The sequence below is a fragment of the Bos javanicus genome, chromosome 8 (assembly GCF_032452875.1).
Source record: "Bos javanicus breed banteng chromosome 8, ARS-OSU_banteng_1.0, whole genome shotgun sequence".
Taxonomy (NCBI): domain Eukaryota; kingdom Metazoa; phylum Chordata; class Mammalia; order Artiodactyla; family Bovidae; genus Bos; species Bos javanicus.
This window is the reverse complement of record NC_083875.1, coordinates 49015863-49042874: the sequence shown is the minus strand read 5'-3', so window position 1 is coordinate 49042874 and position 27012 is coordinate 49015863. Positions and strand designations below refer to the sequence as shown.

General features: G+C 38.5%; 1 protein-coding gene and 1 long non-coding RNA gene across 4 annotated transcripts in view; one reads left to right on the top strand and one right to left on the bottom strand.

Moving 5' to 3' along the window:
• The window catches only part of LOC133252702 (uncharacterized), a 112317-nt gene extending 108839 nt beyond the window's left edge, over nt 1–3478 (top strand). For both annotated transcript variants that reach the window (XR_009738054.1, XR_009738055.1), the window contains exon 5: nt 93–3478. This is a non-coding gene — a long non-coding RNA (uncharacterized LOC133252702). The remainder of the gene's footprint in view (nt 1–92) is intronic.
• The window catches only part of GDA (guanine deaminase), a 126739-nt gene that overhangs the window by 39455 nt on the left and 60272 nt on the right, over nt 1–27012 (bottom strand). For both annotated transcript variants that reach the window (XM_061425547.1, XM_061425546.1), the window contains exons 2-3: nt 16120–16208; nt 8538–8709 (exon numbers count right to left, since the gene is read on the bottom strand). In XM_061425547.1, coding sequence (XP_061281531.1) covers nt 8538–8709; nt 16120–16208 — 261 coding nt within the window. The remainder of the gene's footprint in view (nt 1–8537; nt 8710–16119; nt 16209–27012) is intronic.

The following is a 27012-nucleotide window of genomic DNA, read 5'->3' as shown; positions in this document are numbered from 1 at the left end:
TTTTTTTCTAGAAATTACAGGATAAAATTATTCAGCCAGCTATGTAGTTCAAACTGGCAGATTGATCACATGTATCTATCTCTCTTCCTCAGGAAATTTCCACTAAAATAATGTAATGGAGTGTAACATTTATTAACCCATGAGAAGAGAGGAGACATGAGCAGAGGAAATATTTTAACATCTTCACAGAAGAAAAAAACATGAATAAAAACCTGGAGGCAACTTGGAAAAAGAGAGAAGCATGTGGTTGTCAACAGGGAATTGGCTGAAAGTGTGTATACAGATGATTAAACCTTGGCAGGACTCTTTCCTGTTGAAATCAGCAGTTCCTTGCAAAAGAGATTTACTCTTTGCAGAAATTGGATAGTATTTAGAGAATATAAGCCCAAAAGGACAAGGTGAGGCACAGGCTGAAAGGAAGAGGCTTAAGTAGACAGGTGGCTGACTCTGGGACCCATGGTCATCTTCCCCAAAATGTCACGGGTACTACTTCCACCAGTTTTGGCAGGACTGAAGGACTTCTTTCTAGAGAAGATAAATGGCTCTAGAAGACAGATGTCCTCACAATAACATTTAGGATTCACACATAGAATGGCTATTCACTGCCTTCACTGTTCACCCTATAATGAAGCTTACCAGGCAACCAGTGTGACCCCATCTTTTTCAATCAACGTCTTAGAGCATCACAGGCAAATACTACTGTACATTTAAGGTTCAATGGACACTGGTGGAAAGCTACCATAAAAAAAAGGGAGAGGGAAAGGAAGAAAGAATCTGGAAAGAAATGTTGGAGGAAACAGCCAATCTGTAGCATCAGGAGGAAGCTTGATTAAAAAAAAAATTGATTAACAATCTCAGAGAAATAAAAGAAGATATCATATCCACACACACATAAAAAAAAAGACAGAATGCTGTGGAAATCAGAGAACAGAACTCTCCAAAAGTAAAAATACTAAAAAATGAAATATGGAAATTAACAGAAGGTTAAATTAGAAGAGAATTTTTCAGGAAAGAAAGATGAAAGTCAAGGATGAAAAGATAAGAAAAATATGCTCGGTCTAGGAAATTCAACATTTAGAATACGAGTTCTGAAGAAAAAAGTTTTCTTTTAAAAAAAGAAAGGAAGGAGGTGAAATTGTCTGAGAAATAATATTAGTCTCCAAACTTAAACTCCTCATAGAATGCTCAGTTCAGTGAATGAAAAACAGAAACCAAGGAAGGCATATAACTGTAAGCTATTAAGTCTACAAATAAAGACAAGATACTAAAAGCTTCCACAGAAAGGAAACCATCACAGACAAATGATGGGAATCACAGTGGCACTAACGTTATCACCAGTGATGCTGAAAGCATAACAATGCCTTCAAAATTCTGGAGGAAAGTTGTTTTATTTACTTTTTATTTATTCACTGAAGTATAGTTGATTTAAGGAGGGAAATCACTTTTAATGTAGAATTTTATACCCTGGTAAATTATCAGTCAAGTGTGAAAGTCAAATAGAGAGATGATTAGATACGAAGTCTTAAATGTTTTTCTGCTTTCGGAGTTTAGGAATTTCCTAGAAAATGTGTTTTTAACAAAATGTGAGAGTGATGAAAAGAAAAAGAATTCCCAGGTTGAGAAAATGGGAATTAAACACAGAGGAGAGGCAAAGGGAATCCCCCGATGACAGTAGTATGAGGGACAATTCCACCCAGAATGAAACAGAAGAATGGGAAGATCGTGAGAAACAAATCACAACTGATATTGCCTGGTTTGTTTGGACACTTGGAAAAGTACTGATTTACCTGAGTTTGGTCTGTCTTAAGCAGAAGCTTTTTTTCTTCTTCTTCTTTTTAAATTTTAAAACATGTTTTAGAGCAGTTTCAGGTTCACAGCAAATTGGTAGGAAAGTACAGAGATAGCCCATATACCCCCCAACCCCCACACACAGCAGAAGCTTTTTAAAGTGCAGAGAAAAACTACATGGAGTTCTTGCTTCTTGCAGATATGACCTGTGTGACCTTGAGAAAACTGCTTTACATTCTCAACATCAGTTTCCTCATTTATGAAATAAGGGGACTCTTTTGACTAGAATGGGACTGGGTTAGAAATGTAAATGTCTGCAGGAAGAAAATAATTTGGACTTAAGATAATAGGAAAGAACATGCCCTATCCTAGCAGCCTCTACTCAGCTTCAGCCAATTGTAAGAGATCAGTGATGTTGGTTTATCTTGAAGATCAACAGAATTAGGAAAACTGGATTTTTATGTCAGTTTTTTCAAATTTTAAGACACTTAGCACATGAAATGACCAACCTAGATAGCATATTAAAAAGCAGAGACTTTCCTTTGCCAACAAAGGTCCTTCTAGTCAGGGCTATGGTATTTCCAATGGTCATGTATGGATATGAGAGTTGGACTGTGAAGAAAGCTGAGCACTGAAGAATTGATGCTTTTGAACTGTGGTGTTGGAGAAGACTCTTGAGAGTTCCTTGGACTGCAAGGAGATCCAACCAGTCCATTCTAAAGGAGATCAATCCTGGGTGTTCATTGGAAGGACTGATGCTAAAGCTGAAACTCCAATACTTTGGCCACCTGATGCAAAGAGCTGACTCATTAGAAAAGACCCTGATGCTGGGAAAGATTGAGGGCAGGAGGAGAAGGGGACGACAGAGGATGAGAAGGTTGGATGGCATCACTGACTCAATGGACATGAGTTTGGGTAGACTCCGGGAGTTAGTGATGGACAGGGAGACCTGGCGTGCTGCGGTTCATGGGGTTGCAAAGAGTTGGACATGACAGAGACTGAACTGAGCACATGAAATAAAATATGTCTGATTGTAAGTAAAGGATGTTTAGAACCTGTCTGCTACAGAAAAGGATGCACTAGCTTTCTGCCAGAATCATATGCTGAAAAGGAAAGTTAACACCTTTGACAGAGGCATCAAATTCAATCTCCATCTACCAGGAAAGTGCTTGCATCCTAGTGTGAAGCAAAGTGAAGTCACTCAGTTGTGTCTGACTCTTTGCGACCCCATGGACTGTAGCCTACCAGGCTCCTCCATCCGTGGGATTTTCTAGGCAAAAGTACTGGAGTGGGTTGCCATTTCCTTCTCCAGGGGATCTTCCTGACCCAGGGACTGAACCCAGGTCTCCCGCATTGCAGGCAGACACTACCATTTGAGCCACCAAGGAAGCCAGGGCTTAGTGAATATTGCTGAATGAACACATGAGGAAGCAGACCAAACTAAAACAATCAGAGGCATAAAATTATCTAAAATTAGCATTGCTACATGTATATAACAGGACACAGTATCCTTGAAAGAGGAACAGGCTACTGAGCAGCAAGAGTGAATCAATGACTTGCAAAGTTGGGATACTGGCATTCTCTAAGAATGTAGCATAAAAGTATATACAGAAATGTCACTGTTTTTCTAACAAGAGCTACCAAAAGAAAGAGCACATTGGAAAGGAAAATATACTAAGAGCAAGAGAAATGGCGGGTGGGAGTGGGGTAGGGGGCGGGTGAGAGGCAGAGAAATTGAATGAGCATGTGTGCATGAGAAAGATTTATTTCCCAAAATGGAAATGATACTATATTAAAGAAATGAGCTGAAAAAAAAAGAACAGATCTATAAGTGAAATTGCAGAACACAAGGATGAAGAAAATCCTGTAGGACAGCAAATTAACTAGAAAGGAAAGAAAATCAGATTTACATTAGTACATTGGATGCTGGTGAGCAAATCAAGAATTCTCTGTAGAGCTAAAGTGCATCATTCAAGAGTCAAAACAAATTTTTGGTAATTCAAGGGTTTGGATTATCACCCACTTTATTGGGAAAGATTATCATTGTCTATATCCTAAGAAAATGAATCCAAAAGAAAGACTGGGCATCCAAATTTAAAACATTTTAAATTTAGATGGTGAAAAAAAAATTGGAACTAAAATCTCACATGATATAACACAGGACATAGTGAGGGAGGTTCTGTCTTGAAGAAGAGAAGACTAGGTTTCTTATCCTATTAAATGGGAGACTAGAGGAAAATGATAGAAGACTTGTAACACTTAATAGAAGACTTGTAACACAATTTAATCTAATAGATATTTTTTCAAAAGTCATTTTGACAGACAAAAAAGTCTTTTTAAAAGTGTACAGATTAATCATAAAAATTGACCTTTTGTTAGGGAGGGATTGGGGGCAGGAGGAGAAGGTGACGACAGAGGATGAGATGGGTGGATGGCATCACTGACTCGATGGAAGTGAGTCTGAGTGAACTCCGGGAGTTGATGATGGACAGGGAGGCCTAGCGTGCTGCAATTCATGGGGTCGCAAAGAGTCGGACACGACTGAGCGACTGAGCTGAACTGAACTAAAGAACGGAGAAGGAAATGGCAACCCACTCCAGTATTCTTGCCTGGATAATCCCATGGACAGAGGAGCATGGCAGGCTTCAGTCCATGGGGTCGCAAGAGTCGGACATGACTTAGTGACTAAACCATCCATCCATCCAATTACCAAGAAACATAACCACACAAGTTACATTTACTAACCAGAATAAAATGAAACTCAAAACAGAAGTGTAATCTGACATTTTCTAAATTCTCAACACTTTAAACACCTTTCTAAAACGGGCTTGAAGAAGAGATCAAATGGAAAATTTCAGTTAATTAGCTATGATGACAGTGGAAGTAATACTACCAGACACCAGGAGCAAGTCCTTTCTCTGAGTCAGGGGGGATAAAGGTTCTCAAACAGAAAGGCTTCTAGATGACAAACTGCCGTATCATACTGGACTGGAACAAACTAGAGAGACTAGAAAGTTCAAGAATTGGCTCAAATTATATTTAAGGGACAGGACAAGGAGAGCTCACAGAGGAGTGGGGTAGGGGGAAAAGTGGGGGAGGAAGAGAGGCAAGGAAGAATAGAAGGAGGAACCCACAAAGCTACTCATACTGGAACCCACTGAGTTCAGCCAAATGTGGGTGCCTTCTGTATGTAATTTAAAAAGTAAGGAACAAATCCGGTTTTAAAATCTTACTGGATAAGCCATTTAAAATGCAGCTACTGTTCTTCACATGTTCTGTGTTTGGGTGTCCCAGGTCCCTGTTCCACCCTGGTTTCTCATAGGCTTTTGAGAGGGCTCTTCCATTAATGATCAATTTTGTATTTTTCCCATTTATAAAGAAATCTAGCAGCAATAACATCAAAATTGTGGCTGTGTTGCCCAACCTTTCCCCAGCTTTTAATTTTTGATAAGAATTGTCAAAACCAAGCCTTTTGAGCTCAAAATAGATTGCAAACTTAATATGACCAAATGCTGGAGACGATGTGGAGAGAAGCGAACCCTTCTGCACTGTTGGTGGGAATGTAAATTGGTTAAGCCACTATGGAGAATAGTATGGAGGTTCCTTAAGAAACTAAAAATAGAGCTACCATATACCCCTGCAATCCCACTCCTGGGCATATATCCAGAGAAAAACATGGCCTGAAAAGATACATGCACTGCAATGTTCATTGCAGCACTGTCTACAATAGCAAGACAAGGAAGCAACCTAGATGTCTATCAACAGAGAAACGGATAAAGAAGATGTGGTACATACATGCAATGGAATATTACTCAGCCATTAAAAAAGAAATAATGCCATTTGCAGCAACATGGATGACCTAGAGAGTGTCATACTGAGTGAAGTATGTAAGTGTCACACTGAGTGAAGTAAGTCAGACAGAGAAGGAGAAATAGCATATGACATCCCTTCTATGTGGAATCAAAAAAGAAATAATCTTTCTTGCAAGATAGAAAGAGACTCAACCAACTTAGAAAATGAACTTACGGTTGCCAGGGAGGGAAGGGATAGTTAAAGAATTTGGTCAAGTACACACTGCTATATTTAAAACTGATAACCAACAAAGACCTATTGTATAGGATGTGGAACTCTGCTCAATGTTATATGCCAGGCTGGATGGGAGTGGTGTTTGGTGGAGAATTGATACATGTATATGTATGACTGAGTTCCTTCTCTGTTCACCTGAAACTACCACAACATTGTTTATCAGCTATACCCCAATATAATGTTTTTGGTATTAAAAAAATTTTTTTTAATTTAAATATTTATTTATGTATATATTTATTTAATTGGCTGTGCTGAGTTTTACTTATGTCATTCAAACTCTTAGTTGAGATATGTGGGATCTAGTTCCCTGACCAGGAATCAAACTTGGGCGCCCTGCATTGGTGGCTTGGAGTCTTAGCCACTGGACCCTAATTAAAAAAAAAAAAAAAAGTTAATATGATCATGAGCTTCAAAGCCACTATCAACAGGCCCCTTATCAGATTATATAATTTCCATAAGCTAAAATAGGGGAATAGAGTGGCCCTGACCTCTTGTCTTTTTACCTTGTACTTAAATTATTTGATACCTCTTTGGAATTAACTGAATTCATCTGCTGAATTTTCAATAACCCCATAGAGTAAACATATTCATTCCATTATCCAGAATATTTGCAACCAGTTTGTCTTAGTATATTTACAAAGAATCTCATTCTCCTGTCCTTTGACTCATATTAATCTATATAATATACCAATTCCTGAACTTTCCAGTCTTTCTATTTCATTCCAGTCCAAAGTCCAATTTGAAATTTCAATCTCTTACCCAGTTTGCAATGTTTAAAGGGAGATATTCTAGGACTGACTTATTGGAATTTTTTTTCTTAACAATCTCAAGAGATGTTTGCTAACATATACTTTAAATTGTTTTCAGATTAAATTATTACTGTGCAAAACTCTGGGGTCTTGATTGCCTATTTATAGATCCAGGACTGTTTTCTGAGGCAGACAATAAAAAAACAAAACAAAAAATGTCTTGATTTATGAGTACTGCCTCAGCACCTTGGTTTGCATTGCCACAGGTGATCTTCAGCCTAAGGGACAGATTCTAATTAGCAAATCTCAACTGTCTTAACCAGATGTCCATTATACTCTCAGCTCATCCAACTCTTAAAGTCTATGGGCCTGGCTCACAATCAGAAACAGAGGATATGTACACTGAAAATACTTGTTGAGAGTAACACCTATTTCTCCTATTTTGTACTCACTGACAGCAAATATTTGATTTCCCTCTCTGGTTCAGTTAAAGCCAAATTTGTGACAGATTCTAACAAATGCATGGACCCCCATAGTATACATTTTTCTTGGTTTATTTTTTCCTTTGCTCTGATTTCATGACTCATTTTCTTCTCTTGTACACAATGCAATTTTAAGATATCTCTTTTTAGAACAATGCAAGGCAAAAATAAATTTTGAGAATAAAAGATTTGGTGTGGTTAAAACGATTCATTAACACAATGCACTAGCAACTTCCTACACAGCTTTAGTCCTTCTCAGTTTTCCTGGTGTCATGTGGATCCATGCTAAATATGTAAAATCCACAATTACACTGAATTTATAACTCAGCAAGGCAAATATATAAATGACAACACTTGCTTTTACTGTTCAAGGCTTGGATGCTGCAAGATGTGGGAAACTGGCAGGAAGGCTAGGTCACTGTATAAGGCTTATTATATTATCACCATCACAACACTACTTTAAGAGAAAACCCATCAATGGGTCTAACAAAAATGCAGGAATGCTCAGACTAAGTGTTCTACATGACAAGAGTTAGTGGTTAGATAAGATATTTGCAGCTTTAATTCTCAAATGCAGAAGATATCTCTGGCTGCTGAATCGCTTGGGCTTGGGGTTGGAGCAGATAATGGGAGCTGGTTTTCCTCAGAGAGTGAAAGGAAGGGTATTTCAGGGCCTTTAGTATATACTGAGTTGGCCAAAAGGTTGTTCATGTTTTTCTGTAAGATGTTATGGAAAAACTCAAACAAGCTTTTTGGCCAGCCCATAGTTGGCACACACTGCAGCCACTGTCCTCAGACTGAATTAGCTCCATAGTTCCCTCTAGTGGGCTAATATTCACCACATTCCCACATGCCTTGCAACAGGAGACTATCCTAAAAGCTACCAAAATAATGTGATATCCTTCTAACTAATTTTAATTTTAGATTTCCTTGGATATTTCTTAGAGCAAATACATATGTTAGGCACTATTTTAAGAGCTTAACAAGTATAAACTTTCTTAATTATCATAACAATCCTAAGAAGTAGGTGCTGTCATTATTTTTTTTTTTTTACAGATGGGGAAAGTGAGTCACAGAACTTTCCAAAGGTTACACAGCTATTCCATATGGTACCCAGAATAGCACTGTGGGTTGGCAGGAGTAAAGGAATACACATATGCATAAAACCCAAATTTAGTAAAAAAAAAAAAAAAAAAGTAATGAGAACCCAGGGGGATTTGAGGATTTAGATTCAGGTGTTTCTTGGCTAGTGACTAGCTGTGTGGGTGAAGTGGTCACAAACTCACTGAGCTGTGAAAGAACTAAAAACATCTCTATAGTCCATGATAGTCTTAACTGCCTGTTTTTAATAACTTAAATCTGCCCCCAAGAAATGGATGTTTCTATAGATGACTGAATATAATACACCAATACTCATATGCAAGATACTTACAACAACTCTGGTATATACTTCTTCAGCAAAGTCAATGCTCTGGAATTTGTGTTCTGTAGGAAATGTGTACTTGGTCAACCATTCCAAAAGTGGGAGGTCCATATTACTCCCGGCAAAGTAGTACTGAGGGGCATGGATGTGTGTGTCGACCAGCCCAGGCATGAAGAACTCACTGGAAATTAAGATAGGGAGAAAAGAATTTAATAACATCTTTAGTCATTTTCCATATCTTTAAATCATGTTTTCTCTAGACAGTGATTTAATTGTTTATTCCACCCAGAGTAGATGCAATGAGATGAATGTAAATTATCTTATTATTTAGAAGTCAGAAAATAAAAAATGAAACTCTGCTAGGGGAGAGACAGCCCTAAATTGGAATGGCTTGGTGTGAAGTTAACCAAAGAAAAGTGTTTGAATACTCAATTTAGTGAATTAATATATATTTGTTACTCTGTAGCTAGGAGGGAGGGAATCATGAGAATACTTGACCCTCTGTTTTTTATTTTCTTTGGCAGAACTGTGACATATTGAACCCTGGGTTCAGGAAGATAAATCTGGTGGTGACAGGCATGCATGGGGACACCCTTTCAATCTGTCAAGCATGAGAGCATTTCTGAATAAAGGAAAAGTATAAGTATGAGGGAAAGAACTTGACCTTTTATTAGCTCTAGGTAGTAGACAGAGTCGGACACGACTGAAGTGACTTAGCAGCAGCAGCAGCAGTAGAAGAGAGGAGGTCACTCAGTCATGTCTGACTCTGTGATCCCATGGACTGTAGCCTACCAGGCTTCTCTGTCCATGGGATTTTCCAGGCAAGAGTACTGGAGTGGGTTGCCATTTCCTTCTCCAGGGGATCTTCCTGACCCAGGGATCAAACCCAGGTCTCCTGCATTGCAGGCAGATGCTTTACCCTCTGAGCCACCAGAGAAGCCCCTTAGTAGAGGAGAGGAAAGAGTCAAAGCATTCTAAGTATATCATTTGTGGAAGGCAGTTTATTATAGGGGTTACATATATACATTCTTGACTAAGACTGCCTGATTTTGAATTTAGGCCCCACCATAAAATGGCAGTGGTATATTCAACATATTATTTAACCTTTCTGTGACTCAATTTCCCCATGTAAAATGGAGATAGTAGTTTCACAATAGGGCTGTTGTGAGGATTGAGTTAGCATTTGTAAACACAGTGCCTCGGTAATGGAAAGCACCCAGAAAAGTAGCTGTGAAGATGATATAATACTCACAATAAACACATGAAGTAGTACTGTGATCCCCAGCCACAAAAGAGTAAACCGAAAGCTGGGGGAATTTAAATAGCTGGAAAAAAGTAATCATTCAACTTCAGCTCTGGAGTCAAAGAGAGTAAGTTTTTGAGCATGTGAGGCTGAACATATGACATAAAGTACAGAGAACTTATCAGGAAAATCCATTATGAGGGAGGGGCAATGTCATACTAAGCCTACAAAATATGACCTCCAAGTCTCCAAAAAACGATTGAACACATGGGATAAGAGGTCACAGAGTTATAAATGGGATTCAGATCTGACAGTCTCCCCTGATTAGGTATCCCTAGAAGTTGGTGGTATAAGAGATTTCTGTAGAAGAAAGAACAAAGCTAAAATTAAGCCTTGAGCAGTACCCTCCACTTAAAAGAGTAAGATTAAGGAAGAGAAGGCCATGCTCAATCTAGGCACAATCATTGTCGGGAAGATAGAGACTCATGATAGAGAGGTGTCGAGGACAGCAGTGAAGGGAAGGACAGTGACCAGTGTCAAAAACTGCAAGAGTCAGGACCCTGAGAGAGCACTCCATACAGTGACTGGGGAGACACCTGATTTCACATGGGCAAGCACTTCATTACCAAAGTACTTACCCAGTCCAAGTATGTCTTAGTTACTGTCCTAGATGCTGACAAGGAAGCCATGAATAGGAAAGACAAGTGGAGACAGAAATGACTGGACAAAAACTCTTTGGTAGTGAAGGTTAGAATGGTAATATAGGGGAAGAGTGAAAGTCACTTTTGTTTCCCATGTAGGAGAAACCTGAGCATGTTATGAAGATAGCAGAGATGGAAGAAGGACATAAGGCAGGGGACAATGTCTTCAGAGGCAACAGGGAGTGAGGATTTATCATATCAAAAGTTTAACTTTCATCCAGAAAACCTAGCAATCCTTTTTTAGGAAACAAAGTATTATGAAATGCTTATTAATAGAAACATTCACTTAATCAAAGTTAGAGTTCAAGGTTAATACAGAAAGCAGTACATGCAGGAATGTGGACTGTCAGGGCTGCATTGAGATAAGCAGTCACCGAGCCCAGTTACTCACTAAACAAAGAACAAAAGGAAGTTTGAGGATGGCAATCTCATTAGTGGCCCAGCCAAGCTTAGAACTCAGTTCTCCACTCAAGACGTCACTTGTAGCTAAACCATTATCATCAAAAGTCAAACTGGAGGCAAAGCAGAGAGGTTTGGAGGCTGAAGCAGGATAAGATGAAAAAGCTCTCCTTTCTCATCCTATTATACTCTTCCACTGTCCTCTTTTCACTTTACTTAATCACTATCCTAATTTCCTTATAAAAATCTCAATTTTCCCCTGATAAAAACCATCAACTTCACATTCTAAATCTGGAGTGCTGGCTAGGCCTGATCAGAACCTGAGGAAAAAGAACAATATGTGCTCCTATGTACATTTATCAGAACACTCACCTGTCTTTTAATCAACTGGAAAATGCTAGTAAAAGCCCTACCCTACAATCAAGACACATGACTCTCTATTTAAAAGTTTGAGTTACCCAATCTGTCTGCCCTCACACTATTTACTACCCTCATCAACATGCCCTGCAGGGGATGTGATGGTTTCAAGGGCCTGGGAACCCCAGGCTGTTTGAAAACCACTCTCGCTGCACAAAGAAATGCAAGGGTATGATAACAACATCTTGTACTTATTAAAAATTTTGGTATTTGTTCATTGTGGAGTTTTTGCATTAATTTTGATTTTTAAAAATACTGCAGTACACTATTGTTTATCTTGATTATTAAGGTTTTTGCCCTCCCCACCTTTAAATTCCTGTGTTCAAGGTGAATGTCTCACTCTAATCCTGGCTCTGCCATGTCTGTCTGGTGCATGGTCACAGTCTGATCCACTCCTATCAAAGCACTGCTGAGTGCTCCAATTATAATTTTCATTAGAAAAAAAAATCCACACTGTGCTGATTTAATTTTTTTCTTCCCTTGTCACTTTTCTATGTGTAGTGCATATAAGTCTCCTGGAATGTACATTTGTTAGATGGATTTAACTCCAAGAGAAGCCTCGTAAAGAGGGAACAAGAGGATATAAAATCCACAGATGCATTCACCTCGATCCACATCCTCCAAACACTCCACCATCCTCTCATTTTCCCAACCTCTGTCTCATTCACTCCCAAAGCTTCTTCTGATCCTTCATGATAAAAGCATGCAAGAAGGTGACTTATAAATGTCAATTGTTCTTCAACATATATCCTGGTGAAAATGCTCCAAGAGGAAGCAGATGGTAACACCAGAGGTGAAATGATCTCCATGACCACTGATTCATCCACATGCCTATTGGCTGCATACTTCTAAGCCCATGAGAGGCAGCGAGAAAGAGGTAAGAGATGTGATTATAAATGTAAAGTGCAATAAAACTTTAGGGCCAGTCCCTCATCACTCTGGATTGTCACCAGCTTTTCTGCCTCAAAGCCTTAGGGGAAACACAGTTCACAGATGTGCTTCAGTGGATGAGGTATCTACACCATCTAGGACAATCCTTTGCTAACAGCCCAGGAGACAAGCTCAAAGAGGGGAAGTGCCTGCTTTCCACCTAACAGCTGCAAAACTGTAGGGTGAGGATTCATGCCAGGTGTTCTGATTCCTAATTCAGTGTTCTCACTACATTATTCTAAACCCTAAAAGTGTTTGTAGAATGAAAACTATTTGGTTGACTTTGGAAGTTTTATTGACTTTGGAAACACACTTGGCCTAAACCCAGACAAAAATCTTTGAATTTAAAAAAAAGTATTCCCATTTCTTTTTAAAAAATTTTATTTATTTATTTTAATTGGAGGCTAATTACTCTACAACATTGTAGTGGTTTTTGCCATACATTGACATGAATCAGCCATGGGTGTACATGTGTTCCCCATCCTAAACCCCGCTCCCACATTCCTCCCTATCCCATCCCTCAGGGTCATCCCAGTGCACCAGCCCCAAGCACCCTGTATCATGCATTGAACCTGGACTGGCAATCTGTTTCACATATGGTAATATACATGTTTCAATGCTATTCTCTCAAATCATCCCACCCTTGCCTTCTCCCACAGAATCCAAAAGTCTGTTCTTTACATCTGTATCTCTTTTGCTGTCTTGCATACAGGGTCATTGTTACCATCTTTCTAAATTCCATATATATACATTAATATGCTGTATTGGTGTCTTTCTTTCTGACTTACTTCACTCTGTATAATAGGCTCTAGTTTCATCCACCTCATTAGAACTGATTCAAATGCATTCTTTTTAATGGTTGAGTAATATTTCATTGTGTATATGTACACCAGCTTTCCTATCCATTTGTCTGCTGATGGACATCTAGGTTGCTTCCATGTCCTGGCTATTATAAACAGTGCTGTGATGAACATTGGGGTACATGTGTCTTTTTCAATTCTGGTTTCCTCAGTGTGTATGCCCAGCAGTGGGATTGCCGGGTTGTATGGCAGTTCTATTTCCAGTTTTTTAAGGAATCTCCACACTGTTCTCCATAATGGCTGTACTAGTTTGCATTCCCACCAACAGTGTAAGACGCTTCCCTTTTTTCTGCACCCTCTCCAGCATTTATTGTTTGTAGACTTTTTGATAGCAGCCATTCTGACTGGTGTGAGATGGTACCTCATTGTGGTTTTGATTTGCATTTCTATGATAATGAGTGATGTTGAGCATCATTTCATGTGTTTGTTAGCCATCTGTATGTCTTCTTTCAAGAAATGTCTGTTTAGTTCTTTGGCCCATTTTTTGACTGGGTCGTTTATTTTTCTGGAATTGAGATGCAGGAGTTGCTTGTATATTTTTGAGATTAATTCTTTGTCCATTGCTTCGTTTGCTATTATTTTCTCCCATTCTGAAGGCTGTCTTTTCACCTTGGTTATAGTTTCCTTCGTTGTGCAAAAGCTTTTAAGTGTAATTAGGTCCCATTTGTTTATTTTTGTTTTTATTTCCAATATTCTGGGAGGTGAGTCATAGAGAATCCTGCCATGACTTACGTCAGAGAGTGTTTTGCCTATGTTCTCCTCTAGGAGTTTTATAGTTTCTGGTCTTCCATTTAGATCTTTAATCCATTTTTATTTTTGTGTATGGTGTAAAAAAAGTGTTCAAGTTTCGTTCTTTTACAAGTGGTTGACCAGTTTTCCCAGCACCACTTGTTAAAGAGATTGTCTTTTCTCCATTTTATATTCTTGCCTCCTTTGTCAAAGATAAGGTGTCCATAGGTGCGTGGATTTATCTCTGGGCTTTCTATTTTGTTCCATTGATCTATATTTCTGTCTTTGTGCCACATACTGTCTTGATGACTGTAGCTTTGTAGTATAGTCTGAAGTCAGGTGGGTTGATTCCTCCAGTTCCATTCTTCTTTCTCCAGATTGCTTTGGCTGTTCAGGGTTTTTTGTATTTCCATACAAATTGTGAAATTATTTGTCCTAGTTCTCTGAAAAATACCATTGGTGGCTTGATAGGGATTGTATTAAATCTATAGATTGCTTTGGGTAGTATACTCATTTTCACTAAATTGATTCCTTCAATCCATGAACATGGTATATTTCTCCATCTATGTGTGTTCTCTTTGACTTCTTTCATCAATGTTTTATAGTTTTCTATATATATGGTTTTTTTTCTTTAGGTATATTTATTCCTAAGTATTTTATTCTTTTCATTGCAATGGTAAATGGAATTGTTTCCTTAATTCCTCTGTTTTCTCATTGCTATTGTATAGGAATGCAAGGGATTTCTGCATGTTAATTTTATATCCTGCAACTTTACTATATTCATTGATTAGCTCTAGTAATTTTCTGGTGGAGTCTTTAGGGTTTTCTATGTAGAGGATCATGTCATCTGCAAACAGTGAGAGTTTTACGTCTTCTTTTCCAATCTGGATTCCTTTTATTTCCTTTTTCTGCTCTGAATGCTGTGGTCAAAACTTCCCAAACTATGTTGAATAGTAGTGGTGAGAGTGGGCACCTTTGTCTTGTTCCTGATTTTAGGGGAAATGCTTTCAATTTTTCACCATTGAGGATAATGTTTGCTGTGGGTTTATCATATATGGCTTTTATTATGTTGAAGTATGTTCCTTCTATGCCTTCTATCTGGAGGGTTTTTTATCATAAATGGATGTTGAATTTTGTCAAAGGCTTTCTCTGCATCTATTGAGATAATCGTATGGTTTTTATTTTTCAATTTGTTAATGTGGTGTATTACATTGATTGATTTGCAGATATTCTCAGGCAAGAATACTGGAGTGGTTGCCATTTCCTTCTCCAGAGGATCTTCCCAGATCAGGGATCAGACCCACCCTTCTGCATTGGCAGGTGGATCCTTTACCACTGAGCCATCTGGGAAGCCCTGTACCACTAACGTAGTTGGAAGATAAAATCGTAGCTTAAGTGCTCTTTTGGAGATAGGTCTATATAGTCAAAGCTATGGTTTTTCCAGTAGTCATGTACGGATGTGAGAATTGAACTATAAAGAAGGCTAAGTGCCAAAGAATTGATGCTTTTAAACTGTTGTGCTGGAGAAGACTCTGGAGAGTCCCTTGGATTGCAAGGAGATCAAACCAGTCAATCCTAAAGGAAATCAACCCTGAATATACATTGGAAGGACTGATGCTGAAGCCGAAGCTGAAGCTGAAGGTCCAATACTTTGGCCACCTGACTCCTTGGAAAAGATGCCGATGCTCAGAAAGATTGAAGGCAGGAGGAGAAGGGGATGACAGAGGATGAGATGGTTGGATGCCATCACCAACTCAATGGACATGAGTTAGAGCAAACTCTGAGAGATGGTGAGGAACAGGGAGGCCTGGTGTGCTACAGTCCATGGAATCACAAAGAGTTAGACATGACTGAGAGATTGAATAACAACTTCCTTATGCACGCTGTCAGAGTTTTTCCTCCCTAAACCTCGTCTCACCTCCCACTAGTTCATCTCTATCATGCTCCCTAATTACTTCCTTTACAGAAGGCATCACTGTCATGCTTACCTATCTGTGCACTTGTTTATGCTCTCTCTTCGGCATGGACCATAAACCCAGTAAGCACCAATACTCTGTATATCATTTTCACCTCCAGATCCTATTCTTGCACATAATAAATGCAATAAGTATTTGCTGAAGAAGTAAGTGAATGATGGAAGCCTCTAGTTCTCAAAGTTTCTACCTTTCAGCTCCATGTTCTCTATTTACCTTCTCTTGCCCATCTCATCCTCAAAAAAAGAGAAAGACCTCTCTGTCTCTCAAGACAGGTTCTTAGCATTTGAGACTAGTTAATAGCATCAAGTAAAAGGGAAGAAGTTGACTCTGACTTACTGGTGGCTCAGTTCTCTTATTTCACACGACTTGAAGCACCATTCTTTGGCCAGCTTTTCTTGTTGGGATGCTTCTTCCAAAAACACTATCTTTAAAAAAAAGAAAGAAAGAAATGATAAATTAATGAACCATGGCCATTTGTTGTTATTAAATGTCTAAATTTTTCAAGGGACTATCCCATAGCTGAACTAATTTTAAAGGGTATTTGACACCAAATGGGATACAGATTAGGGGTAAAGACAGAGATTTGTCTTTGTTTGTCCAAAGAAATAAACTGCATGAAATTTCTCCTTTTCTGCCATTCTATAGATATAAGTAAGACTTCAAAAATTCTAATTTTAAGATACAGGGTATTAAAAATGGATAATTGATGTCTATTTCTGTTCACCCCCACAAAATGATTAAGGGAAACAATTGTTTATAGAAAGCACCTCAGTGCTGATGAATGAGAGATTTTTGTTAGGCTATTATAGGGAACCCAAGCCCAGAACACAACAGGAGTACATCGTAAGGCAGTTTATTAACAGTGAATATAACTGCATGTGATAACTGCCTGACAATGGAGTCTTAGCATGAACTATGTTGATGTTCTGATGCTAGACATCCATTGTAAAGAGGTCTGCCATATTTTCTAGTATTGTGCATGAAACACTAACAGAATGATCTCTCACATGGGGCTTGTGAGTCCATGCACAATAGGTGAGAAACCTTGGACGGGTCTCAATCTCTCTTGGTCTGGTTTTCACATCTGCAAACTGAGGCTAACATCAGTACATACTTCACAAAGTGACTGTGAAGATCAAATATTCTTAATTTTTATTAAGAAGTTAGCCCATCCCTGGAACATGTTAAATGCTAGATACATTATTTTCTACTGTTTATTCTTTTTAAGTAGAGTGTGATTGCTTTCTCTATAAAAGTGGATTGTAAAGCAAGAAAAGACAAGGAAAAATGAAATATATGTGAACAAAATAACCTGTTTTATGCAATAAACATTATTTTCATATATTTTCACATTAGTGAAAATAAATGTTTCATGGAACATGAAATATTGAAAATACTTACAGAAAATGTATCTAGACAATTAGAAGCCAGACAATATTGTGCAGGAAAGTTTGTGGAATAAAAAAATAAAATAAATACTGACTTTTCTATTCTTTGATGATATCTTTTTATTAAAAAATAGGGATTTTTATCAGAAGAGAAAATGAAAAATGTAATTCCTACAAATAAGAAAAAGTAAATTGATGATTCCAAAAATATTTTTGAATCAATAAATCAAAGCAGATATAAAGTTAATTAAAAATCACAGAAACAGAACTTATTAGTATATCCCAGAGCTGATCTACCATTTACCATTATCAAAAAAAAAAAAAGGAGGGAGGGAGGAAGAAAATTTTTGTAAAGTACTACATTCATACATTTGAAACAAATACTTTTCAGGAAAATATAAATGATCAAAATTTATTCTGGAGATATAGGAAAACTGAATGAACCAGTAATTCTATAAGAAACTAAGGAAAATTTACTAACCATTTAGGGAAGCTCATGGTTCAGAACCATGCTGTCTAATAGAAATAAAATGCCTATCACAAATGCAAGCCACATTTATAATTTTAAGTTTTCTAATACCTACACTAAAAGCATAAAAGTATAAAACAGTAAAATTAATTTTAATGACATGTTTTATTTATCAACATAGGTGGCCATGGTAAAAGATTATCATGTCAATATAAAATCAACATAAAAATTTTTAATTTTACTTTTTTTCATATTTAGTCTTTAAAATCCAAGGTATGTTTTATATTTAAAATATATTTCAATCTGGTTGATAAATTTTCTTTAGAAATACTTAATCTATATATTTTGACTTTACATAATCTACAAAACATAGACTCACATAACCAGGTTGTCCTTAAAAGACTGCAACACTGAAGATAAGTATCAATTTTTAATGAGAAATTAAATTTAAAATAAAGATAAAATTTTAAAGTTCAGCTCCTCAGTCATATTAACCACATTCAAGGTGCTTATTATACCATATTAGATAGCACACAGAGAATTTTATGACAAAGCTCTTTCCAGCTTACAAAGAACATATAATGTCTGTGCTAAGAGTTCCAGAGCATGGAAAACAATGGACACCTCTTTATTTCTACAAAGCTACCACAATCCTCATACTAAAACCTGACAATACACACACATATACGTAAAAACAGATACACAGACAGTGAAAATTATTATAACCCAATGCCTCTGTAATATAATTATTAAATAAATAATAATAATACAGATGCAAGGGGCTTCCCTGGTGGAGAATACACAACAGAAGAACTATACAAAAAAGCTCTTAATGACCCAGATAACCACAATGGTGTGGTCACTCAGCTAGAGCCAGATATCCTGGAGTGTGAAGTCAAGTAGGCTATAGGAACCATTACTATAGACAAAGCTAGTGGAGGTAATAGCATTCCATCTGGGCTATTTAAAATCTTAAAAACTGATATTGTTATGGTGCTACACTCAGTATGTCAGCAAATTAAAAAAACTTAGCAGTGGCCACAGGACTGGAAAAGGTCAGTTTTCATTCCAATTCAAAGAAGGGCAATGCCAAAGAATGTTCAAACTACTGCATAATTGTGTTCATTTCATATGCCAGCAAGGTAATGTTCAAAATCTTTCAAGCTAGGCTTCAGCAGTACTTGAATCGAGAACTTCCAGATGTATAAGCTGGATTTAGAAAAAACAAAGGAACCAGAGATCAAATACCCAAAAGTCATTAGATCATAGAGAAAGCAAGAGAATTCTAGAAAAGCATCTACTTCTGCTTCATTGACTATGCAAAGGCCTTTGACTGTGTGCATCACAACAAACTGGAAATTTCTTAAAGAGTTCAGAATACCAGACCACTGACCTGTCTCCTGAGAAACCTGTATGCAGTTCAAGAAGTAATAGAAATGGATATGGAACAATGGACTGGTTCCAAATTGGGAAAGGAGTACATCAAGGCTGTATATTGTCACCCTGCTTATTTAACTTCTATGTACAGTATATCAGGCAAAGTGCTCAGCTGGATGAATTACAACCTGGAATCAAGATTGTAGGGAGAAATATCAAAAACCTCAAATACGCAGATGATACCACTCTAATGGCAGAAAGCAAAGAGGAACTGAAGAGCCTCTTAATGAAGGTGAAAGAGTAGAGTAATAAAAGAGCTAGCTTAAAACTCAACATTCAAAAAACTAAGATTGTGGTATCCAGTCCCATCACTTCATGGCAAAAAAAAAAGGGGGGGGGGAAATGGGAAAATGTGGAAACAGTGACAGATTTTATTTTCTTGGGGTACAAAATCACTGCAGATGGTTACTGCAGCCATGAAATTAAAAGATGCTTGCTCCTTGGAAGAAAAGCTATGACAAACTTAGACAACACATTAAAAAGCAGAGACATCACTTTGCTGACAAATGTCCATGTAGTTAAAGCTATGGGTTTCCCAGTGATCATGTACGGATGTGAGAGTTGGACCATTAAGATGGCCTAGTGCCAAAGAATTGATCCTTTCACATTGTAGTGCTAGAGAAGACTCTTGAGAGTCCCTTGGATAGCAAGGAGATCAAACCAGTCAATCCTAAGGGAAATCAATCCTGATTATTCATTGGAAGGACTAAATTTGAAGCTTCTATACTTTGGCCACCTGATGCAAAGTGCCGACTCATTGGAAAAGACCCTGATGCTAAGAAAGAGTGAAGGCAGAAGGAGAAGGGGGTGGTAGAGGATGAGACGGTTAGATAGCATCATCGATTCAGTGGACATGAATCTGAGCAAACTCCAGGAGACAGTGAAAGACTGGGAAGCCTGGAGTGCTCCAGTCCATGGGGTCGCAAAGAGTCAGACATGACTTAGTAACCAAACAACAACAGATGCAAAAATAATCCCAATGATATACTGACAATAAAAAGCAAAAATATGTTAAAATAATAATTCAGCATGTATGCAGTATATAAGCCTCAATTACTTCAAGCAAGCAAGACACACTTTCAGTGAACTTATCAGTTCAGTTTAGTTCAGTTGCTCAGTCGTGTTCGACTCTTTGCGACCCCTTGAATCACAGCACGCCAGGCCTCCCTGTCCATCACCAACTCCCGGAGTTCACTCAGGCTCACATCCATCAAGTCAGTGATGCCATTCAGCCATCTCATCCTCTGTCGTCCCCTTCTTCTCCTCCCCTCAACCCCTCCCAGCATCAGAGTCTTTTCCAATGAGTCAACTCTTCGCATAAGGTGGCCAAAGTACTGGAGTTTCAGCTTTAGCATCATTCCCTCCAAAGAAATCCCAGGGCTGATCTCCTTCAGAATGGACTGATTGGATCTCCTTGCAGTCCAAGGGACTCTCAAGAGTCTTCTCCAACACACAGTTCAAAAGCATCAATTCTTTGGCGCTCAGCTTTCTTCACAGTCCAACTCTCACATCCATACATGACTACTGGAAAACCATAGCCTTGACTAGATGGACTTTTGTTGGCAAAGTAATGTTTCTGTTTTCAATATGCTACCTGGTTGGTCATAACTTTTCTTCCAAGGAGTAAGCATCTTTTAAATTCATGGCTGCAGTCACCATCTGCAGTGATTTTAGAGCCAATAAATAAATAAATAAATAAAGTCTGACACTGTTTCCACTGTTTCCCCATCTATTTCCCATGAAGTGATAGGACCAGAGGCCATGATCTTCGTTTTCTGAATGTTGAACTTTAAGCCAACGTTTTCACTCTCCACTTTCACTTTCATCAAGAGGCTTTTGAGTTCCTCTTCACTTTCTGCCATAAGGGTGGTGTCATCTGCATATCTGAGGTTGTTGATATTTCTCCTGGCAATCTTGATTCCAGCTTGTGCTTCTTCCAGCCCAGCATTTCTCATGATGTACTCGTTAAATAAGCAGGGTGACAATATACAGCCTTGAAATACTCCTTTTCCTATTTGGAATCAGTCTGTTGTTCCATGTCCAGTTCTAACTGTTGCTTCCTGACCTGCATACAAATTTCTCAAGATCACCTGCCGGTCAGGTGATCTGGTATTCCCATTACTTTCAGAATTTTCCACAGTTTACTGTGATCCACACAGTCAAAGGCTTTGGCATAGTCAATAAAGCAGAAATAGATGCTTTTCTGGAACTCTCTTGCTTTTTCCATGATCCAGCGGATGTTGGTTCCTCTGCCTTTTCTAAAACCAGCTTGAACATCTGGAAGTTCATGGTTCACATATTGCTGAAGCCTGGCTTGGAGAATTTTGAGCATTACTTTACTAGTGTGTGAGATGAGTGCAATTGTGTGGTAGTTTGAGCATTCTTTGGCATTGCCTTTCTTTGGGATTAGAATGAAAACTGATCTTTTCCAGTCCTGTGGCCACTGCTGAGTTTTCCAAATTTGCTGGCATTTTCAGTTCAGCACTTTCACAGCATCAACTTTCAGGATCTGAAATAGCTCCACTGATATTCCATCACCTCCACTAGCTTTGTTTGTAGTGATGCTTACTAAGGCCCACTTGACCTCACACTGCAGGATGTCTGGCTCTAGGTGAGTGATCACACCATCATGATTATCTTGGTCATGAAGATCTTTTTTGTACAGTTCTTCTGTGTATTCTTGCCATCTCTTCTTAATATCTTCTGCTTTTGTTAGGTCCATACCATTTCTGTCCTTTATCGAGCCCATCTTTGCATGAAATATTCCCTTGGTGTCTCTGATTTTCTTGAAGAGGTCTCTAGTCTTTCCCATTCTGTTGTTTTCCTCTATTTCTTTGCATTGATCACTGAGAAAGGCTTTCTTATCTCTCCTTGCTATTCTTTGGAACTCTGCATTCAGATGCTTATATCTTTCCTTTTCTTCTTTGCTTTTCACTTCTCTTCTTTTCACAGCTATTTGTAAGGCCTCCTCAGATAGCCATTTTGCTTTTTGCATTTCTTTTCCACAGGGATGGTCTCGATCCCTGTCTCCTGTACAATGTCACGAACCTCCGTCCATAGTTCATCAGGCACTCTATCTATCAGATCTAGTCCCTTAAATCTATTTCTCACTTCCACTGTATAATCATAAGGGATTTGATTTAGGTCATACCTGAATGGTCTAGTGGTTTTCCCTACTTTCTTTAAGTCTGAATTTCTCAATAATGATTTCATGATCTAAGCCACAGTCAGCTCCCGGTCTTGTTTTTGCTGACTGTATAGATATTTTCCATCTTTGGCTGCAAAGAATATAATCAATCTGATTTCCGTGTTGACCATCTGGTGATGTCCATGTGTAGAGTCTTCTCTTGTGTTGTTGGAAGAGGCTGTTGGCTATGACCAGTGCATTTTCTTGGCAAAACTCTATTAGTCTTTGCCCTGCTTCATTGTGTATTCCAAGGCCAAATTTGCCTGTTACTCCAGGTGTTTCTTGACTTCCTACTTTTGCATTCCAGTCCCCTATAATGAAAAGGACATCTTTTTTGGGTGTTAGTTCTAAAAGGTCTTGTAGGTCTTCACAGAACCATTCAACTTCAGCTTCTTCAGTGTTTCTTGGTGGGGCATAGACTTGGATTACTGTGATATTGAATGGTTTGCCTTGGAAACGAACAGAGATCATTCTGTTGTTTTTGAGATTGCATCCAAGTACTCCATTTCAGACTCTTTTGTTGACCATGATGGCTATTCCATTTCTTCCAAGGGATTCCTGTGCGCAGTAGTAGATATAATGCTGGGCCACATAGCGTGGGTGGCTGCAACAGCGCACATAGCACAGCTGAGAGGAGCTACCCCACGTCCGAGGTCAGGGACAGAAGCCGGGAGGACCCCATGCCCGAGGGGCAGTGGCCAAGAGGAGTTACCCCATGTCCGAGGTCAGGGGCGGCAGCCGAGAGGAGCTACCCCACGCTGGAGGCCAGGGGCGGTGGCTGGGAGGAGCAACCCTATATCTGAGGTCAGGAGGGGAGGAGGTGAGGAGATATCCCTCGTCCAAGGTAAGGAGCAGTGGCTGCGCCCAAGTTAAGAGAAACCCAAGAAAGACGGTAGGTGTTGCAAGAGGGCATCAGAGGGCAGACACACTGAAACCATAATCACAGAAAACTAGTCAATCTAATCACACTAGGACCACAGCCTTGTCTAACTCAATGAAACTAAGCCATGCCCGTGGGGCCACCCAAGATGGGCAGGTCATGGTGGAGAGGTCCACTGGAGAAGGGAATGGCAAACCACTTCAGTATTCTTGCCTTGAGAACCCCATGAACAGTATGAAAAGGCAAAATGATAGGATACTGAAAGAGGAACTCCCCAGGTCGGTAGGTGCCCAATATGCTACTGGAGATGAGTGGAGAAATAACTCCAGAAAGAATGAAGGGATGGAGACAAAGCAAAAACAATACCCAGCTGTGGATGTGACTGGTGAAAGAAGCAAGGTCCAATGCTGTAAAGAGCAATATTGCATAGGAACCTGGAATGTCAGGTCCATGAATCAAGGCAAATTGGAAATGGTCAAACAGGAGATGACAAGAGTGAATGTCGACATTCTAGGAAACTGAACTTATAGCTGATGTTAAATAGTTATGCAAGGGCTCTACTCCTCAGAGACCATTGGAATAAATCCATCTGCCTTCTTTTCTGTTTCTTTCAGTCAACATGAAAACTTGAATTCACCTACTTCTCAAATACACAGCAGGGATCCTGATCTCTACCATTATCTTCATAAAGCTCTGTACTAGTACCTTGTTCCTGACCTGCTCCCACCACTCTGCACTCCACTATGACCTCTTATTGTTGCTGCTGCTGCTGCTGCTAAGTTGCTTCAGTCGTGTCCGACTCTGTGCGACCCCATAGATGGCAGCCCACGAGGCTCCCCTGTCCTTGGGATTCTCCAGGCAAGAACACTGGAGTGGGTTGCCACTTCCTTTTCCAATCCTCTTGTTACTGCCCATCCGTAAATAGCAAATTCCTCTGTGTCTTCAATATCTCCTCTGAGTTTCTCCCTCCTGATAACTGGGGCTTTTCTCTAAGGACATGGCCTCCCCTACACTTCTCAAATGGCAAGTATTCATATATCAGGGTCAGGCAGTGAGTTTCCATACCCACAATGGCCATTTCTAAACCATGTTTCCTGCAGCTTTTTGCAAACCTGCAACGCTCCTTTAAGACCTGCTCCTTTTGGCTTTCAAAGCATTCTTCCTCTCTTTGTTCTTCTGCTTTACCAGCCCTTCTCTCACTGTTCCCATCTGTTAATGCCCCCACACTCCTTCTGTCCACTGCAAGCCCTGCCTTTACTCCTTATAATATCAACATGGACAATCCTTTCAAGATCATAGGACTTATTTCCATGAACTCATTTTCAGTGATCTGTTTATGAACACATGAAATTTATGAACTTCACATCATGGCTACAGCTCAGGCATTTTCATAACCTTAAATGCCCTACTTCTAAAACCACAGAATCACACAACTGACCACCATTTCCTCTTTTTCCTGTCTGCCATTTCAGCTATTCCAAACAATCATCCACCTTAAAAAGCCTTCCCTTTCCGTTCTCCTCTCTACTTTCCCCCAGTCCATCAACCGTCTTCTTTTGCCAATTTGGATTCTACCAGCTATTATTTTATATTTCTTATATCTTTTAGTTGACACACATATAGTAAATGTTTAATCCTGACTACAACCAGCCCTACTTCTCTGGGTTGCACCCAAGGAGTCAAGCAGCACTGCAGCAAGCACACCATACAGCAGATGGAGTATCCATAGTTATCAAGCTTGAAGGTGCTCCAACCAATGTCTGCACCTTGCTCCCTATGACATTTCTCTAGCCCCATCTTTACTGTCAATAAAACTGACTGAAGGCCTAAATGCTTATCCACTGATAGATTATTAGAAGTATTTTTTGGTAATAGATTAATACACAGTTTTTTAATAGAATAACTCAAAAGGAGTTCAAAGAATTGAGGGCTATTGGTACAACAAAACCCATCCCATTCCCATCTTCTTGATTTATGTGAAAATGTTTCTTAGCACTTACATCTATAAAAATGAAAAAAATAAGAAAAACATTGATACTGCTTCTGTTTAATTCTACCAACAAGTAACACTCATCCATAGATACATTATGTAGGTTGGAAGAAAAAACAGCCTTTTTGTACTTTTACATTTAACAAATTACTTTTCAAAATGTGTGATATACTTTTAAAATGTTCCTTATGGTCCCAAGAAATTTAAAATATTTAAATTTATGCACAGAAATTTTATTGCAATGGTCGATCAATAAAAGAGTTAAAAGTGTAAAACTATACTATATTAGCACAAACTGTAAGGAAAGGAGAATAGAATTAGTAATTCTAGAAGAAAAAGGGTCTATATAGCATTTCAGATTATTAATAAGGAGCTAATTCATGATTTTTAGAAAAAGAGATTAAGGTAGATATCAAATCACTATGTTTTGATTCCATCAGACATATTTTAAAAAGTAATAGCATAGCTTAATTTTAACATGCATATATCTATAATGCTAAAAATTATAAGCTTTATATGTTTCCAAATTTAATAAAAACTATATGTATCAACTTTTAAAAATGCAAAAGCATATAGGTTTTTTCAAAATTCTTTTGGGAGCATATTAGTAAAAAAAACCATGAAGAGTATTTCTCTAGTCAACTCATATTCCAGCCCTCCACCATGATAATTTAAAATTTCCCTCTCTTCAAACCTCTTACTCGTCTTACCCCAAAATATACTTATCAAACATTTGCAATAGTTAAAAAATGCAAATAATTTCAAAGTAGTCAAATAAGAGATTGATTAAATATAACCAAACTGCAGCAATTAAAAGTATCACTGAAGACATTGAATTATTCTCAATACGATCTTAAGATTTTTTTAAAAATGCAACTTACTAGGTAACATATGATAACAATTTTTTGATAACAATAGTGTGTGTGTGTAAGTGAGTGCTATGATGAAAAATAAAGCAAAGTAAGTGGATAGTGTATGATGTGTGATGAGATGTTCTCTGAAATATGATGTTTAAGCATTGATTTGCATGAAGGGAATAAACCACTTACATATTCTTAGAAGAACATTCCAAGCAGAGGGAACAGCCAGTACAAGGACCCTGATATGTATATTCGAGTTAAATTTAAATTAGATGCTTGCCCTGTTTGGAAACACCAGGAAGAAAAGTAAGAATACAGTACAAAGACTAGAAGAAAAAGTGGTAAAAAAATCAGATAGAGGAGGCAGCAAGGGGCTTTGTAGGTCATAGCCTTGAGTTTTGCTTTTAGGAAACCTTTAAAAATATTTTGGAAAATGAATGTGGAAAACTTATAAAATATCATTGATATTGCCTATATGGGGCAATGGCCCTCTTGTCCTGGTGTTACCTGGGCTTATGTGGCCATTCACATCATTGACTCAGATCATTCACCAAGAGTGCCTATTAAGACCCACCACCTTCCTCTTCACAGGCCTCAGTCTAGGTGGGCTGTCAAGCAGATATATAAGTCATTAAAACCCAAGTTTCAAAAATCATAGCTGGTGCCAATTGGGCAGAAACCTTCTCATCCGACCCCTTGTTTTTCAAATGAGAATACTGAATCCCTTTTGTTAAGCAAACAACTCCAAGTGCACTCTTAATGGAAACAGGGACTATTTAGGATGAATAATAATGAGAATGTCAGAAATACTAAAGCCAAAAGCAGATGAGTAATGACTGTCAGCTAATGAAAAGAATCTGTGCAAGATAGAGGCTTCAAACACCAGATGGCAAATGTGGGCAAGAGGCTTGTTGCTATGGAACAGAGTAAACTCCTCTTTGGGCCATTGTGAAATAGTTTGGCCATCTAACAAAATAAGGTAATGAATGTTGCATCACAAAATCCACTCTTAGGCATG